Below are 19,744 nucleotides of genomic sequence, written 5' to 3'. Positions count from 1 at the left end.
TGTGATAATGGACATCTTGTTTACCATCATATCTCCCCACTATCCAACATGGTGCTGGCAGATAATAAACGCTCAATTATTTTTTTGTGGAATGAATATGATGACGGTTATGATTACTGTACATATTTACTAGCTCATTTATCCTCTCAATATTACTATGGTTTGAGACAAAGAGGTAGGATGGTGTGATAGGTACACAAAATAATGCTCCCCCGCCCCCCGCCCAACGTTATCCATATCCTAATCCTTGGAACCTATGAATATGTTATATTACAAGGCAAAGTGGGATTCAGGTTGCACATGGAATTAAGGTTGCTAATCAGCTGACCTTAAAATGAGATTATCCTCATTTATCCAGGTTGGGCCCAATGTAATCACACAGGTCTTTTAAAGTAGAAGAGGAAGGCAAGTGAGGAGGCCAAAATGATACAGGGTGAAGACTTGGTGGACCATTGCTGGTGCGCCTGAAGATGAAGAGAGAGGCCATGAGCCACAGGATGTGGGCGGCAATGTCCACAAACTGGCAAAGTCAAAGATGTGGATCTTCCCAAGGGCCTCCAGAAAGGCCTGTAATTTAGCCCAGTGAGACCCATTTCAGACTTCAGACCTCCAGAATTGTAACATAGTACATTCGTATTTTTTAAGCCACTGAGTTTGTGGCAATTGGTTATTAGCAGTGATAAAAACTAATAGTTATGTTCTTTTTTACAGATGAAGACAAACAGGTCCGTACTTGAGAGGCCAATTATTCAAGGTCATATAGTAGGAGCTCAAGCTAGAGTCCAGTTGGTCAGCATGTGTATTGTTCTTTTTAGTATCATCTTATCTATTGGCTTCATAACAAACCAACCCAGAGTGCAATGGCTTAAACCAACAACACCTTATTATCTTTCATGGCTCTTGGACTGAGAAATTCTTGCTTTGGGTCTGTTATGTGGTTGTAGTCAGATGTCAGCCAGGACTTAGGTTATTTGAAAGCTTAAGTGAGCTGGCCGTTCGTGTGACTCATTCACATGACTGGCAGTTGGTGCCATCTGTCAGCTGGGAGCTCAGCTGGGGCTCTTGAATGGCATGGACATGTGGTCTCTCTTCTTCACAGCATGGCAGCTGGTTTTTAATAGGCAGGGAGGTGAAGCTGCCAAGCTGGGTAGCGGCTGCACCTGGGTCTGGCATACTGTCATTTCTGCCATACTCTGCTGATTGGTCCAAGCAGTTATAGGGTCCACTCAGATTCAAGGGGAGACCTCTTGATGGGGCAGTGGGCAGTCTCAGGCCAGCATGTGAGATGGTACTTACTTATGCAGCCACTTTTTGGAAAACATAACATCCTGTAGAACCTTATTTGGTTGGTGGGCCTAGAAATACTTTGTAGCAATCTTAAAATTAATCCATCAACAACTATCCATTGTCCTTATACTATTGCAAAGCACCATGCTAAGACTTTTTGGAGGATAGCAGGATAAATCAAGAACAATTTTCTCATCCAGTGTTCACAGTAAGTGAAGTCACTTGAGTACAGGGAAGGTAGGAGGCAGCTGGTACCAGGGAAGGAGAGGCATTGATGAAGGAGTTGAGTAAGGGGCCACGAGGGAACACTGCACATGGGTAGCAATCATGCTGAGCTTTGAAGCCAGACCTGGCAGAAAGGAGAGCTGCAGGTAAGCAGTCAGGGAGGCAGCAGGTGTTGAGGCATTTCCTGGGACCAACACCAAGTCAGCCTTTTTAGCTCAAGGAGGGTGTTTGCAGAGTGTATGGAGAGAAGACTCAGCCCTAGTCGACTTTGTACTTAGAGAGGGGAAACAGGGATTTAACTCATATTTGGTTGAGGCATGTGTCACCTCAGACTCTTTTTATAGGAAACACTTAGAAATAACAAAGAGGCCCTCAAAATAATCAAAAACACATTGGATTTTCTTTTTTAAATAGTTGTATATTTCTTTGTATTAATTAATTACCATGTGATGAATATCAGAAAGCAGGCTGGATTCTAATGGGGATCTTCCCTGCCTTTTCCACCTGTGTTTTGCAGCTCAACATCAGTGCTTTGCAGATAGCAACCCAGAACGGCCACACATCCCTTGTGAGCTGTCTTCTCAGTAAGCATGTTGACCTGTACCAGAAAGTGGAAGTGAGTCTATTTCAATAACATGGGCTTTGATCCTGGTGCTGTGAGGCTGGCTGTGTGCAGAGATGCTCCTTGCAGATACTTGGGGGGTGGGGAGGAGGGGAATGAGATGTTCACAAAGGAGGAATTCTTTCTGGGGAAGCAGACTGACTCCTTTTGGAGGCTGAGTCTTAATCTTGAGAAATAAAATGCAAGGGATGAATTTTATAAAGTCTTTGAAGTTCCTGAACAAAATGAAATCTTTGTGCTTTAAATATTGATACTTGCTGCAATAAAACTTTCTCAGGTGTCCAGAGATGCCATTATTCTTGTATTAAATTTATCAGTCTGTGGAAAAAAGGACACTGCTATAAATGGGAAGGAGGATGATCTTTTTCGCCCCCCTTCACTGAGTGATCTTGTTTTTCTTTTGAAAGTCCATCCTTTATACTGATTGAGGTTTTCTCAAGTTTGAGTTGGCTTTGGTAGGATTGAGGAAGGCCCTCTGTGCCAGCAGTAGATGGGTAGCATTCCTCTGTTTTTCACTTCTCCTGTGAGAATATTATTTCCTCTGATCTTGGTTAGCCATTACTATTTATTATATTAACTAGAGAGAAGCGATGTGATTTGACCATGTCTGGTAGTTTTTGGAGAATGACGTTAGAGGAATTGGCTCTGAACGCCCCGGGTCTGTCCAGGGATGCTTCCCATTTCTCAGGAAGGGCTGGGTCCCAGCAAGGCCGGTAGCCCTGGCTGGAAGGACACTGCCTACTTCCCTGGCCTGAGGGATGCTTCCTCTTTTTTCATGCTTGGTGCCTCAAGAAAGAACATCCTTCCAGAGAAGAAGAGGCCTGCATGGAAAGCCTCCCTCCCACACTGCCCTGACCTGCCCGATCATCTCCATTTCCTTGCTCACCCCCATGGCAGTCTGACTTCTGCAGCCATGGTGTCCCACCTGCCCCCCCTTCTCTCCTCTTCCTCTGTGGGCTGGTGATGCTCTTGTCAACTCTGTACATCTCTTTTTCATAGGTTTCTTTCATAGTAGGTTTCCTGGGAAGGAGCCTGGTTCCAGTATTGAAGTCAGGCAGATCAGGGATTCAAACCCTGTCAAATCCATTTCTTGCCTCCAAGACCTTGGGGAAATTATTTAACTGCTCTGTTCCTTATATATAAAGTGGGGAATAGGAGCGCCTGGGTGGCTCAATTAGTTTGACTTCGGCTCAGATCATGATCTCACGGTTTGTGGGTTCAAGCCCTGATTGGGCTGTGTGCTGACAGTGTGGAACCTGGAGCCTGCTTCAGATTCTGAGTCTCCCTCTCTCTGCCCATTCCTCGCTCATGCTCTGTCTCTCTCTCTCTCTCTCTCTCTCTCTCTAAATAAATAAATAAACAAACAAACATTAAAAAATTAAAAAAATAAATACAGTGGGGAATAGATGTAACTGCTAGGATTATTGTAAACGAAAACTATTAGCCCAGAGTTTAGAATATAAACTATGGGGGAAGTGAGTATACAGTTAAGTAGCATTATAAAATGTTAAATGTACCTTACTGATGCTTATTATTAATATCTCTTTTTCTCGAGTAACACTGTGCTCTATCCTCATCATGCACCCTCGCACACACCTGTGTTCCCTGTCGGCTGCCTTGGCTCTCAGCTCTACTATTGTTCACAGCCTTGCTGGATCTTCTGCCTGCACCTGCTTTTTATACCTGTACCCGTCCCCCTCCTCCCTGCCTCTAACCTCCTAGGACCTTCCCTCCACCCTGCCTGCCCCTGAGCTGTCTCTCACGCCTTCCCTCTTTTTCCCCACCTTTTTTTCTTTGCGGCTACCTTCTCTACTCCTGGAGACATTTCTCTCTTGTCATCATGGGCCAGTGGCACCTGTGTGTCAGTGAGGCAACAGGAGCTAACTGTGTGATTCTAGAGCTGATCGTGACATGACAGCCTGGCAGGGCTGGCGAAGAAGCCCACCTGTGGAGATGGCTGAGAGGGGCTGGGACACTTCAGGTGAAGGTGTGGCTGCAGGATGGCTGCACCTTCATTTAACTGCAAATGAGGACAGAGGGGCATGCTGGAGAGGTTTGGTAAACATACTGGGGCTTTATATATACAGGAGAAGGCTAAACATGAGCATGGTGCCCCTGGGTGAATGGGTCATTAGTCCCATGGAATGATCTAGGGAGAAAGAATTCTAGATCAGATCGTTTCAGGAAATGCTGAATGTGCATGCTTTTTCCTCCTTGTAGTTATTCCCCCCATACTTTAGCTTTTTGAAGGCTCCGAGAAGTCCTGCATTAAGCCTGTTTCATATTTCTTATCCTTCTTTTCAAAGCACAAATGTCAGTTCTTCAGGAAAGCTTTTTCTCATCTCCAGAAAGGTCAGCCCTCTGGCCATCCCATATATGCTCTTATACCACTCTCTACTTTTCGTCCAAAGCATTTATCACAATTTGTGCATTTATTTTGTGATTAAAACAATAACAACAATATATTCTTGCCCCACTGGATTGGAAGAATCCTGAGAATGCCAGGTTCGCCACTGAATCCCTAGCCTCCCATTGTAGGTGCTCAGTGTCTAGTCCTGGAATGAATGAGGGGGCAGAGCTGATTGCTGGTAAGCTGGTTTGCTGCACAGCCATGGGGTGGAAATGATGCTGAACACTCGCTATTGGCCCGCTGCTGTGCAAGGCAATTCCAGTACTCAGAGATTATTAGGAAACGTCTGTCGAAATGAATTGCTTTTTGGTGTGAATGATGAAGCCAAAACCTCTTGGATTTGAAAATTTCTTTCTTTCTGCAGCCGAAGGAGTCCCCTCTTCATTTAGCTGTTATCCACAACCATATCACAGTTGTAAAGAGCTTATTAAGTGCACAGCATGACATTAACATCTTAAATCAGGTAAGCCAGGCAATCCGAACCCAGAGAGTCTGTTTTCTTATGATTCAATGTAGTGTGTGATTACGGGTAATTTTGAGCAAGTTCAAGTTGCCCTAAAAATTTTCCAGGAGGAATGTACATATTCCTTTTATCCATTTTCTGCTGTAACCCCCACTCCCACTTGAACACACATACTTTTTTCACACACACAACTGGGGTTCAGTTAGTGCTCACATTTAACAGGCCCAGCACTTCTGGTAGATAAACAGTAGCTCAGAATTAAATTGCCAGATGCTCTTTAAATCAAAGCCCACTCCTTCAGTATGAAATATAATTGGCCAGTAGCCCTTTGCCACAAGGAGGAAGCTTTGTTTCTATATTAGAGACTGTAAATGTGTCTTTTACCCAAAGGCAAAAGAGACCTCTTGGAATAAAAAAGATCACCATAAATTAAATCTACTGGAGCAGAGTCAAATGCTCCATAAAAGGAATCCATTACTAGCTGGTTGTGGAAATGCTGAGTTGGAAGGTTAATGGGGGTGGGTACTGTCTGAATCAGGGCCTCCTCCGGGGCTGAGCTGCCTCTCCCAAGAGCTGTGGGAAGTAGGAAGAGAAACTCCTGGGAGAGGAGCTCTTTAGGAGCCCTGGAGACAGGTGAGAACTCTGGACTCCTCTTGGCTTTCTGACTGCCTCTACCTAGAGAAGCCTCAGCTGGACCCTGAGGGGAGGGAGCAGCCAGATATGGTGGACATACCTGTCCTAACCACCCCCCACCCCCCACACTGGGAGCCCCTGTTTCCATGTCTTTGGAACCAGAGCAGTGCCACAGATCTCTCCAGTCTCCTCCATCTCCAACCTAGGAGTTCCTTTGTGCCAGATGGGAATAGAGACTTACGTACCCTTCCGTCCCTTCCTTCCTCCAGCGACCTTGCTCCTCCCTGTGTTTTACCATCCCAAATGTTTGTAGGGAGGGAAGGAATGTTATTATACATACTTAGGTGTCCAAGTATGTTAATGCCCCAAATATTTGCTTACGTGCAGAATATTTGCTCTATACACAGAACTTGTGTGTGATTTTGGTTTCACCAGAATTGGCCAGATTCACTCTAGAAAGGAGGGTTTGTTAGTCTGCCCGCCAGGTATAGAACTAGACTTGACCATTTCAATTCTCTGTTAGATTGGGAATATACTCAATGTATAACAATAAGAAAATATAAATAAGGTAAAAATTTATAATTATCATCCCCCCCAATAAAGAGAACTCTTGTTAATGTATTGGTTCATTTCCTGTGCTCTAGACTTACAGCAGTATCGTCAAATTGAGATGATATTGGTGTTTGAGGTATGACCCTGTGTCTCTGTTCCATGTTGATAGAGACCTTTGATAGTTTGTTAGTGTAAGTGTGATGTTTCGGATGAGCCCCCAGAGGGGCTGATTGCCACCCAAAAGTGAGTCTTTAATAAATGCTTTCTAATACTAATTATGTTAACGCTCCAAGCAGGTTGATCCTGTGCTCGGGTTGGCAGAGTACTGAGCTAGATGCTATTGTCCAGCTCTGTGACCCTGGGGAAGTTGCTTCCTGTCTCTGGTTTAAGGGTTGGGCTAGACCATAAACAACGTTCCTTTCAGTACTAATATTTTAGAAATGTCTGTCTGCACATCAGCATTCCTTTCAGTGAGAGGTTAAAGTGTGTTATTTTCTTGTGATTTCGTATTTCTTGGAAACACTGTTACCCTCTTGGTAAGAAAATGATTACCCCAGAGAGAAATTAGAAGTCTTGTACTCTCTTATACATTATAACTAAGAAATTTACAAGATAGAGAAAAGCATCAATAAGGCAATAAAAATAACTCCCTAATCCTGCCATCTAGACATTATCGTTAATATTGTTGATGTGTTTCCTTCTCTAGATACAGTGTTGTGTCCAAAGTCTGTCAGTGTTAAATGAGTACTTTTTCCATTTTAAAAATTAATCCTGGAAACCACTGTTTAGTTTGTAGTTAAGTACACATAACGTAACATTTACGATTTTAACCGTTGTTGAAGGTACACTTCAGTGACCTGAAGCACAGTCACGTTGCTCTGCCTCCCCCACCACCGCCCAGTTCCACAACTCCTTCCATGTTCCCAAACTGAAACTCTGCTCATGACTCTAATTCCCCATTCTTCCCTCCCCGCAGTTCCTGGCAGCCACCACTCCGCTTTCTGTCTCTATGAACTTGACTCTTCTAGTCTGTCATAATGAAGTAATGTTTCAGAAATCATTTTTAATGGTTGCCTGCTAATCCGACATGTGGATATAGTTCAATTTACCCTGCAAGTCTCTTTGTCAAACATGTAACTTTCTTTCAGTTTTTCACTGTTACCAACAATCCTACAGTGAATGTCCCCTGTGCCTATTTAAAAATGTGATCTTAATCTATTTTCCCATATGCCTATATAGGGCACCTCTACTTTCCCTTTGTCTTTTCATTATGCAAGTTTTTTCCCCCTCCTTAATGTGTTTAGATTACATTTTCAAAATTTCTCATGGCAGAGGCAGCAGACTCCTTTGCACCTAGCTGCTGATCTTGGCCATGTGGAACTGGTGGACACTTTGCTGAAGGCAGGCTGTGACCTGAAGGTCGTTGATAAGGTAAGCTCATGGACTTCACCCTGTTCAGCCAAGGTGGTTGTGAAGAGCTGTCTGCAGGCTGTAAGCCTTGACAGCAACCATAGCATACCCTTTTGAGAAGACTGGATAAAGCTTACACAAACATTGTAACGTGGTCGTCAGCAAAACATCCTGATTGTGATTGAGATATGTAGGTAAGAAATTTTACTCTGAATAATAAAATCTGTATTTTTTTAAGTTTTTTTTTTTTTTATAAGTAATCTCTACACCCAATGTGGGTCTTGAATTTACAACCCCAAGATTGAGAGTCGCATGCTCTACCAACTCAGCCAGCCAGGCGTCCCTAAAGCATTTATTTTTTAAATTAAAATTATGTATTAGGGGCGCCTGGGTGGCTCAGTCGGTTAAGCATCTGACTTTGGCTCAGGTCATGATCTCGTGGTTTGTGGGTTTGAGCCCCGTGTCACGCTCTGTGCTGACAGGTTGGAGCCTGGAGCCTGCTTTGGATTCTGTGTCTCCCTCTGTCTCTGCCCCTCCCATGCTCATGATCTGTCTCTGAAAAATAAACAAACATTAAAAAAAATTTTTAATAAAAAAATAAAATTGTGTATTAATCTTTGGAAAAGATTAAAGATTCAGGTGGTCCAAAAATTTAAAAATATAATCAGTAAGGGTTTTACAATAAAAGTGTCCCACCCGCCCTTGACCCCGTTTGTCTGGTTCCCATACTACCCTTGCTAGTGGATCTATTATCATAAATTTCTGTTTTTTCCAGTTTCTTTTTATGCATAAACAAGCAAACATAAATATATAATACTCTTACTACATTCCTCTGTCCTTTTTACACAGTGGTGATATACTTGTACATATTGTCCTGCATTTAGCTTTTTTCCTTTAAAAATATAGAGTGGAAACTGTTCCATATTAGTACAAGGAGAGTTTCTCCATTCTTTTTTAGGTAGCTGTGGTATGGACATATCATAATTTGTTTAGTTATCAGCTGATGGGCATTTAAATTGTTCCTTAGCTTTTATAAACAGAGATGCAGTGAATAAACATACATTAAGTAAAATTTTTTTACTTAAAATTAAAAAAAAAATTTAAATTGTAAAATAAATACAACAAAATTTATCATCTTAACCATTAAAAAAATTTTTTTAATGTTTATTTTTGAGATAGAGACAGAGTATGAGTAGAGGAAAGGCAGAGAGAGGGAGACACAGAATCTGAAGCAGGCTCCAGGCTCTGAGCTGTCAGCACAGAGCCCGACACGGGGCTCAAACCCACAAACTATGAGATCATGACCTGGGCCAAAGTCGGATGCTCAACCGACCAAGCCACCCAGGTGCCCCATCATCTTACCTATTTTTAAGTGGACAGTTCAGTAGTGTTAAGTCGATTCACACTATTATGTAACCAATCCCCAGAACTTTTTCATCTTGCAAAACTGAAACTCTATGAACAACAACTACGCATTTCCTCATCCTTCCCCAGCCCCTGGCGACCACCACTCTTATTTTCTGTTTCTGTGAATTTGACTATTCTGGGTACCTCATATAAATAGAATCATATTTATGGTCAGTTTGTCAGTGTTGGTCAGTTTGTCACTGGCTTATTTCATTTAGCATAATGTCCTGAAGGTTTATCCATGTTGTAGCACGTGTCAGAATTTCCTTCCTTTTTAAGGCTGAATGATACTCCACTGTATGTCCATACCACATTTTGTTTATCCTTTCATCTGTGGATGGAGATTTGGGTTGCTTCTACCTTTTGGTCATTGTGTAGATGTGTTTGTAAAGAAAGACAACTTTGTATATTGATGCAGTAAAGCAGACTCAGTCACAGGAGGGTTGTGGGGCAGCCGTGCATTAGGTTCTCGCTTACTGAAAAGTGTAAACGCAGGAAGACCGAGGTGTGGCAGCCCTGTTAGGTGCTCACACACATGTACCTTATTTCAATCCTCACATCTCCTCTGTGAGGTGGACAAAATTACCCGTTTTCAAGAGATTTCAGCGATGTCAACGTCACACACACAGTAAGACACAGAGCCAGGCTTCAAAGCCAAAGCTGCTTGATTGTATAGTGCTTTTCCACAGCTGTGAGCAGAGGTGACTGCTTCTGCAACTTGCTGTCTTTTCCTTCCTTGTCTTTACCCACATTGTTCATCAGCTCAGCACATCCCTAATTCCCAGCACGAGCTGAGTTCACCCTACTTACTATTGCAGAATCACACATTTTACATCTGTGGGACTTGAAGTAGTGATGTGTTATTTTACTTTTCTGTATATGGCAGTTTTTAAAATTATCATGAAAAGTCATATAAGCCTTGGGGCACCCGGGTGGCTCAATCAGTTAAAAGCCTGACTCTTGGTCTCCGCTCAGGTCTTGATCTCATCAGGGTCGTTAGTTTTAGCCCTGCTTGGGCTCCACACTGGGTGTGAGCCTACTTAACAAAAAGGCGACACAAACCCACTGTGAACAATCTGGAAAACACAGAAAAGCATAAGGAAGAAAAAAGCATCCACCCATAACTCTGTCACATGGGTGGAAGTGCCCCACTTGCACTCCTGTGCTCATTACCTTCCCTTAACATTTAGCATTAGTAGTCACACGTCGCATCGTATTTTCCATGCTTTCCTTTCATACTGTACTCCACTTTTTCATTAACACTTAACACCTCTGGGACAGTCTTGTGGGTGGAGATTCCATAGCACTGGGAAGGGAATTCACGCTCGGCCCCCAGTGCCTGTGGACTGGATGTCCTGGGAAATAGTAGCCTCAGTGCTACAATTTGACTCACAATTTGATTTTCCCACATTCCCTCCTCCTCTTCCTCTTTTTTCTCTGGGCACATAGTTGGCACCCAACACCTATTTCATTAATAAAAACGACATTTTCCACTCACTCCCACAGTATTTACCAAGGATAAGTGACTCTAAGAGTAAATGAAAGTGTGGATGGAAAAAAGGAGACAGGGTTTGGTGTAAATAGGACTTTCCCAGAAACCTGCTCCCTCGGTCAGAGGTGTCACAAAGCTCCTGGAGGGCTTCCCACCCTCAGTGGCAGGGGTGCTGTATTTCCACTCCAGGGCGCACTCCCTGGGAAGGTTTTCCTGTGAACTTGAGAACGCTGGCTCTCAGAATGCTGCCTTCCCACAGCAGGCTGATCATCTGGATTCGAATGGCCTCACGAGCCAGAATCTAGGCAGCATGCAATGGAAGACTTGCTAACTGCCTGCAAAGTGCTATTCTTCCTAATTTCATTACTGTCCTCTCTTGATGAGAAACTGATTACTGTCAGTCCTAATCTTCCGGCCCACCTGGGTCTTAGCACCTCCACTCACAGCCAGATCATGTGGGTTGGTGGGAGTCGCACTTGTTGCAAATGCTCAGCCATGTGAGAGAATTATTGGGATAAATTGCTGGATCCCTAAGCATGGAAACATGGGTTCCTAAAATTGAAACTTCTTCTGGGATTATTTCTGACCATTCGTTTTGATTATCTTCAGGATTCCTGAGCAAATTTTTCCTGTGCCATTTTAAAAATAAATAAAAACTACCATCTTTTTCTCAGGAAAATGTATAGATGTGTGTGGATTGTGCATGGCCTAAAATCTAGGGGACACCTTTTGTTATTTGGACAGGATACCATATGGGTTCCCAGGCCACTCATGCCCCAAATTATGTCCAGAATATCCCTTATTGCATATTCCATTTGGTTAAGTTTCCAATCCCTAACCCCTTGGTTGGAAGCGTAGAATAGAAAAAAATTCTAAATAGGAGTCCTGCGGGCTGAATTCTATACTATGAATTAGTAGTTTTGTCATGGATGCTACTCTTCTTCTTCTTTTTTTTTAAGTTTTATTTATTTAATTTCTACACCCAACGTGGGGTTCAGACTCACGACCCTGAAATCAAGAGGTGCATGCTCTTGGCGCTCCAAGGATACTATTATTCTTTTTTAAAAAAATTTTTTTTCAACGTTTATTTATTTTTTGGGACAGAGAGAGACAGAGCATGAATGGGGGAGGGGCAGAGAGAGAGGGAGACACAGAATCGGAAACAGGCTCCAGGCTCTGAGCCATCAGCCCAGAGCCTGACGCGGGGCTCGAACTCACGGACCGCGAGATCGTGACCTGGCTGAAGTCGGACGCTTAACCGACTGCGCCACCCAGGCGCCCCAAGGATACTATTATTCTTAATAAGATCCAGCACTTTTCGCCCTCATTAACACATGGCTTCAACTTCTTGGTCTAAGAGGGCTGTTCAGGCTCTTGCCATCATGCGAGCATTCTAGTCAGGAGGAAGGAGAAAGAGAATGGCGTCCTTCCTGTCTTTAGAAATACTTTCTAGAAGTTGCACGTGCCACTTCCATTTATATAACAGAACTTAGGTCACATATCTAAGTGCAAGGGAGGCTGGGAAATGTTTGGGGTGGTCAGGTGCCCCGCTAAAATCAGGAGGTCTCTTTTTATAGCAGAAGGAAAAGGCTATTGGGGGAAGGAGGTGTGGCACACTGACTAAAGTCTCAACCACAGATGGAGTCATTCCTCATGTTACTTATTTGCTGAGGACTTCCCAGTACAGTGAGCCAGGGAGACCTCTGGAGGTCTCGGAGAGATGTTTGGGTTCTCATCGATAGAGGATGTGTAAAACATCATCTGTTGATGGTCAGTCCCTAGTCTAAATCTTTTCCCCTGCCCTGTGGACACAGCACCTGACACCATCAATATCTAGCATCTCTTGAATAATTACCATGTGTCATGCACAGTCCTAAGGGCTTGATATGTACTACCGCATTTACCCCTCACCACTAAACCATGGGGTAGCCTTTGAGCCCTAGAGAAGCTAAGGACTGACCCAAGTTCACCCTGCAGGGAGGTAGCAAGATCAGGATTTGAACTCAGGCCCCTCCCTCCCTGTTCCAAAGCTGGAGCTCTTAAATACTAGGCCATCCTGCCTGACACTTTCATTTTTAATTTTAGCAAGGGAAGACTGCCCTGGCCATGGCCTCCAGAAGCAACCACAGCCTTGTAGTGGACATGATTATTAAAGCAGAGAGATACTACACCTGGAGAGAGGTAAGGAACAGGATTCCAGCTTCACAACTGGCTCTTCTGCATCCCCGTCTTCTGATGGGGCAGTGTGGGGTCGGTGTCATTCTTTCTTCTGCTCTCATGGGCAGGGTCCTGGTCAGTGCAGTTATAATGGTCCCTTTGGCCTTTGCTGCCCCATTCAGGAAATGAACAGCTGCCTCTCCCTCTCTTTACTTTGCCAGCATCAGTAGTCAGAGCTCATAGTGCTAAGTGGCCCCATCCATGTCGGCTCGAACAGACTTAGCATGCTTGCCCCGCATGGTTGGCCCTCTGCCACAGAGTCTTGGGCTGTGGTACCTTCTGGAAGTTCTCAAACCTACATTCTAATGAGCGATAAAGAAGTTGACATTCACCGCTCTGCAGCTTTTAACACAAGCTGGTGCTGGCTCTCTAGCACTCAAGTATCCTGTGATAGTCAGAAAAACCTTATTCATCTTGAGAACACAAAACACTTGTCTCCAAGACATTCTCTCTGCCTTCTTTCATTATTACGTCCTCTGCTAGCTGCCACTCCCACAGCTTCTCAACAGAATGCCTTTCTCTCCAAGGTTGGAGTCTATACCTTCAGGCAGGAATTAGTTACCAGGCACCACCCTCAATTTGTACTTTGTGTTGTTACCATTCTAGGCTGAATGCCCCGCCCTGGTCCAGTAGGTTGGTACCAGAATTCAGCTCCTACCCTTCAGGTGTTTACCCCTGAGGAGCATCAGCCCTGATTTGCTGTCTAGTTGCTAATCCTGAGAAATTTTCCTTAAATCCTTAAGGCAAAATGCATTGATTTGCCTCTTCTTCTCACAATCCTGTTTAATGGGCTCAGTGGTCCTGATATATTATCTGGATGGTATGACATATGTATCATTTAAAGGCCACATCATTCTACTCAAACCTTTCTCACTTGCCTGTAAAGCAAAATGACTTTTTTGTAACCATTAGAATTGTTTTATCTCTCTCTTCCTCCTAGTCATTTTCTTTTTTTTCTCCAAATGTTTATTTATTTTGAGAGGGGGAGAGCATGACCGGGGAAGGGGCAGAAAGATAGAAAGAAATCTCAAGCAGACTCTGCACTCTCAGCACAGTGCCCAATGTGGGGCTCGAACTCACGAATTGTGAGATCATGACCTGAGCTGAAATCAAGAGTCAGAGGCTTAACCAACTGAGCCACCCAGGTACCCTTGATTTCTATTCCTTCTGCTCCTTTGTTCTCTTCCTCTTTGCCTTAGCTTCATTCTTTCTTAGATCATCACTGTATTTGAGTGACAGTAACTTCCTCAACTTTTGCCTTTTCTCTTGCTTTTAAATGATTGTTTTCACATTTTCTTTAAAATTAGACATATTCATTAGTTCTATTTTTAATGCCTGCTAGCATTTTTAGATTCTTCTTCCTAGATGAGAATAAATTACTCTTCTACCAAGTGAATAAGCCCTTCTTCCTAACAAATCTTTAAGATGTGAGAATCAGATGAACTTTGAGAGTCATATACAATGCACAAATGTATGAAGGAGACCCTCTGAAATGTAAGGGTTGTTCACCTTGGTGACAACTGGGGACGAAGATCTAGAGTAGGAGGAAGGCTTGTTTTTTAATATGTATCCTTAAAATCTTTTTTAAGCAAATGTATTTATTATTTATTTTAAATTCACTTTGTTCATTAAACAAATATATGCTTATTATTATGTTTTTTTTTTACCAAATCCATTTATTATTATTTTAAATTCTCTTTATTAAACAGATTTATATACTGGCCTAATATAAATCCTGGCCTAATATAAATCATTAAATCCAGTGGTTCAGAGGCAGATGGGAGCTTCCTAAAATCTGGCTCATGCTATTTTAATTTCCACCAGTGTAAGCATGTGATACTCTGCAAATAGTTCAATGCTTTGGCAGACAAACTATTATTGCTTCCAAGGACTGTTTAAAGAGACCTGTGGCGGAGCACCTGGGTGGCTCAGTTGGTTGAGTGTCTGACTCTTGGTTTCATCTCAGGTCTGGATCTCACAGTTCGTGGGATCAAGCCTGGCGTCGGGCTCTGTACTGACAGCACAGAACCTGCTTGGGATTCTCTCTCTTCCTCTCTCTGTGTCTCTGCTCCTCCCTTGTTGTGCTCTCTCTCTCAAAGAAATAAACTTAAAAGAAAAAGAAAAAGAGCTAGGCTTTCCGAATCCCTGACCCTTTCCTACAGAAACTTGAAGGACTACCCAGCCCAATTCCAGAATGCACAGAGCATGTGTACTTCTCAAAGAAATAAAAATGCTGTGATACAAAGGTTAATGCATTTTGCAAGTTCTTCCCTCTACCTTGTAATGTTTTGGGTTTTGATCTTGTTGGATTCCTCATTGTTTCAGGAGAGGGAATGAAGAGTAAAGGAAAAAGTGAAGTGCCCTCGGCTCCCAAATTTGTTGGATGCCCCACCCTCAACCTTTCCTTTTTCAGGATTCCCCGGGAGTTAGGCAGTGTAAGAGTAAAGCTAGGGTTGGGGTAGAGAGGACCCTGCATTTTACAATCTCTGAAGCAATTATGGGTAATTCATACTTGACATTCCTATTCCACCTTCTGTTCACAAGGTCCAGTTACTAGAGAAAAGACCAGCTCATCTCCTTGGGCATGCTTCCTAGGGCTTTGTAGACCTCCCAGAGGAGACTGCAGATGCTGTGAAAGGCACAGGCTGATCTGTGATGGGGGCTGAGGCACAAGCCCCACCACTTTCTTCTCAGAGGTTTTGAGAACCAGGTGCCCATATCCTTTTAGTCGATATCCTGCCCCAGCCTTGACTCCTGTCTTGCTGTTCAGATTATCTTTCATTTAGATTCACTTTTATTTAAGTGAAAGACAAAAATAGGAGCTGCCATATGTACACAAGGAGAATAGGAAGTCCCAAACCTCTAGGGCTGTGTGTTCTGCATGTCCTTAACTGTTCTGCAGCCTCCAGAAGGAGGATTATCTGGAGCTCTGATGGCATATGCATGACAGGTGCAGCTCTATGAAACCATGACACCTGCTTTCACTTGGAGATTTTTCTCCAGTTTCTTTCGTTGGGTTCTGTAGAAGGGACAAAAGGAACCTTTGAAAACCCAGAAAACCAGACAGAGAACAGAACAGAGAACAGAAATGCAGGCAGAGAACATGTGGATTAAGCCTGGCTGCAGTGGCTTAACACAAAATGATATCGACCCCTGTACTCTCCACTCCTTTGGCCCCCCAAGTTAGGCTTCTACTTTACTCTCCTCGCACCAGAGTAGGATGAATGGAAGGACCAGCTCTGGGGCCCTGTTAAGAGAGTATATCCAATCCAGGCCTCATTGAAACTTTGATATGAGACAATCAAACATGCAAAAGAAGAAAGAGAGATATTCGTTGAAAGTAAGGCCTTCAAAGATGCCTTTGTTGTGACATTTCCCAAGCCAAGACATCCCCTCTGTTTTCTTTCCGGGTGAATAAATATCAGTCAGCAAATTGGGATAGAAGCATGGGATACAACACAGCAACCCCCCTCACATTTCCTGTGTTAGACAGTACTCAAGCTTTTTACTTCAGACATTTGTCTCCATCTTGGATGACAAAAAGTTATCCAGTTACAGGTAATATTGAAAACATAAGTCTCGGTTACCACCTTACCAGTTCTATCTGAAAAACTGTCTACATCCCATGAAATAAGGCAATAAGCACAAAATGTCTGAAATCATCTGATGCAGTTACCTTTAATTTAGGAGCATGGTGAGAGCATCAAGGACTCATCAACCAGCTTTACTTTGACATTCAAACAAGATCACAGTCTGGAGACCAGGCATATTCGCAGTCTCCTCTGGAACCTGGCTTACCATCAGCTAAAGGCCAATGAGTGGCAGAAGCTTGCCCGTTCCTGGAACTTTTCAGATGACCAGATCAGAGCCATTGAGGAGCAGTGGTCAGGTGAGCATGACCCAGATGTTGCGAGGGGAGATAGGAACAGCAGTCCTTCCTGGTGGGAGATCTTCCAAGTAAGTAGTTGGTGCTCACAACAAGCAGCAGACTACAAGGGCTCAGGAATGGTGACATTCACCGTAGGACTACAAAGATCGGCAACTTTGCAAACCATGAACAGTCTGCAGTAAACTGAAGTTTGCAAAGGATGATTACTTTTACTGAGCAATATTGAAAAGGTGTTATTTAGCCTTTAAGGAAATTAAGGTTCCCAACTGAATATGCACTAAGGAAGCAAGGATTTAATGGTGGGCTTATCCCTTGGAAACCAACCTGTTTCTAGTATTCCTTGGGATTGTCTTGGGGTAAAAGGTTCATTCCCTAACAAATGGCTCACTGTTTAGGGCTTCCACTCCAGGAGGAATCCCTTAAGCCAAGTCTGGGGTACAGAGTTCTATTTTCTTTTTTTAATTTTTTTTTAATGTTTATTTATTTTTGAGAGAGAGAGAGTGTGTGGGGGGGAGAGCAGAGAGAGAGGGAGACAGAATCCAAAGTAGGCTCCAGGCTCTGAGCTGTCAGCACAGTGGCTGACACGGGGCTCAAACTCATGAGCCACAAGATCATGACCTGAGCCGAAGTTGGACGCTTAACTGACTGAGCCACCCAGGTGCCCCTGGGGTACAGAGTTCTTATAGGATGAGGCCTTGGATGAGACGAGCTGTCCTATGGGAAACTTGGGATACAGACTCAGGCCTCTCCTTGAGTAGATGATTCCAAGCCATGGAATCAATTCACCCAGACTCCAGCTGTCAGAATTAGTGAGGTCAGGTCAGTTGGAGTCATTAGCTTTGCTTTTTTTATGATTTGACCAAAACCTAGGAAACAGAAAGTGTGTTTGGCATTAATCAGCTAAGTAGCTTTAAAAACAAGAAAGCAGATACTTTTCTTGACAAAACATTCTATTCAGAGCACTTTCTGTACATGGATATTATGAGGTGTGAACAAGTCCCATGCTCAGGAGTCGATCTGCATTACTGATTGCTGGGATCGTAGATGGCAAAACCACAGCCCCTGAATACATGCTTCTTACACCACCTATAAGTAAATTATGGTACTTTATATTACTAATTCTAAGGCTACATTGTCATGTAAAAAATGGAAGATAATGCATTGAAAACGTTGAATATTGACTATGGTTTCTGAAAAGGTTCCTTTTTTACTATTAAGATTTCTCCTTTGTCACTAATTAGGCATATAGCATTCTGTGAAGTTTTTAGGAAAACTTAGTTGCCTTCTTGAAATCTCTTTTTGACCTAAAGAAATGATTTGAAAATACAGTGTATCTTCAAAGTACCTGCCAGCAGGATAAAGGGGAGGGGACTTAATGTGTTTTAGTGGAACAGTACGGAGTGCCTAGAATGTGTTCAGTTCGACCAGGCGAGGGCTGCATCAGCTCTTAACGTAAGCCAGAGTGCATGTTTGGTGGGATTTATAATCTAGTTGGCGTGACAACAGCAACATACACAATCCAAATACAATCCAGGGTAATGCTACTGCCACTAAGGAGTTTGTGGGCTTTTAGGCAAAGGAGCAACATGCTGACAGTGGTATTTAAGAATTAGTTTGGCAAATGGAAGATGAAGAAACGAACAGGATTCGCCCAGGAGTACATTGTTCATGCGTACAGTTGGCCCTCCCTGCTTCTCTGACATTTTTCTGGCATGCTTCCTCCCCAGGGCTCAGGCCCTCCTCTTGTGGCATCTGCTTGCTCCCACACACACTCTGCTAGAACCAGGAGCCTGCCTGTCCTGTGTTTGTAACCGCGACCTCCTTGGAGACACGGGTCTCAGCTCTTTCCCTAACATCTCTCGGGGGTTAGGTATCCAGTGCGTATTTGCCCAGTGAGTAATCCCAGCCCAGGGCACGCACACTTCCATCAGACACTGGAGTGGCATGATGGCGCACGCCTGCTGCTTCGAGTATGGTTAATGGACAGCAACGGCAGCAGCTGGGAGCTTATTAGAAGTGCAGATCCTAACCTCAGACCAACTGAATGAGACTCTGTTGTAACAGGATCCCCAGGTGAAATATGCACTTTGAGTCGGAGAAATGGGGGTGCATAGCAGCTCTCTGAATGTGGGAGAGCTCCACATCTCAGGAAGGTTGTCCCTTACCGTTGGGCAGGGACTCAGCTGTTGAATCTCGTATCTGCTCCTTTGGTCTGTGTCAAGCACATTAGGTGCACGACAAGTGCTAGAGTGAATCCACACTCTGGTCACCCTACAGGAATTCCAGCGAGGGGAACTGGAAGGGCTTTCATCCACTGGGCTGCTTCTCTAGCAGCCATCAGAAGAATGAGTTGCAACCACAGAAAATTCAGTTAGAATGGAGATCACAACAAAAAGAGACCTCGGGACGTGGTGTTTCGCCTCTGACTCTATGTGCTTGGCACAGGAAAGGGAAGTTTCCGTGAACACGGCCACAGGGCTTTGCTCATCTGGCTGCACGGGACCCTGATGACACAGGCCACTCCAGTCAAGCATCTGTATGAAGAGCTGGCATGCGCAGGTTTCCCAGAACTAGCTGGTGAGTTTTCGAGATAGAAGCTCCTTCTCCCTTAAAATGGTGGGGGACAGTCCCCCAAAACAATACTGTCCATAAACAGCAGCAGTCTCAGTTTGGGGAGAGCTGTGGCTCATAAATATGCAGCTCCTCTGGTGATTGACTCAGCACTGACGGATACTGGTTTAGCCTGGCGGTTCTCAGCGTACCCCCTACTGGGCATTTGAAGAAGTGGAGGAGTATTTCTGTTGATGTACAGCAGGGTATGGAGGTGTGTGGGGGTGCGGGGTGCTGGGAGAAGGCAGGAATGCTAAACCATCTTAGGAGATTCTAGTATCATTTCCATGACTAAGCACTGTCTTGCTCAAAATGCCATCTTGCCCCTGTTGGGGAAATTTACAAGTTGGTGTATTCAAAAGTGTTATTTCTAGGTTAAAAGAAAAGAGCAGACAGCCTTTTACCTTGGCAACTGAGGTTATTGCTAAGAATCACTTGCCCAAAGACTATATTGTCAGGGAAGATGGTTTCAAAACTTACCAATAATGAGGCGGTGTTAAACTCTCATGTAGTAACCATTCAAGCAA

The 19,744-nt window shown here is 43.7% G+C and overlaps 1 protein-coding gene across 1 annotated transcript in view; it reads left to right on the top strand.

Moving 5' to 3' along the window:
* Positions 1–19,744, top strand: part of ANKDD1B (ankyrin repeat and death domain containing 1B) — a 63,617-nt gene that overhangs the window by 41,424 nt on the left and 2,449 nt on the right. Inside the window, exons 9-14 of the mRNA XM_086698692.1 lie at positions 2,030–2,128; positions 4,909–5,007; positions 7,525–7,623; positions 12,587–12,682; positions 16,406–16,607; positions 19,053–19,184. Of these exons, the coding sequence (XP_086554818.1) occupies positions 2,030–2,128; positions 4,909–5,007; positions 7,525–7,623; positions 12,587–12,682; positions 16,406–16,607; positions 19,053–19,184 (727 nt within the window). The remainder of the gene's footprint in view (positions 1–2,029; positions 2,129–4,908; positions 5,008–7,524; positions 7,624–12,586; positions 12,683–16,405; positions 16,608–19,052; positions 19,185–19,744) is intronic.

The sequence above is a fragment of the Puma concolor genome, chromosome A1 (genome assembly GCF_028749965.1).
Source record: "Puma concolor isolate L17-30 chromosome A1, mPumCon1.1.hap2, whole genome shotgun sequence".
In the NCBI taxonomy this organism is placed as follows: Eukaryota; Metazoa; Chordata; class Mammalia; order Carnivora; family Felidae; genus Puma; species Puma concolor.
The sequence above is the reverse complement of the archived record's forward strand: the minus strand, read 5'-3'. Positions and strand labels throughout refer to the sequence as shown.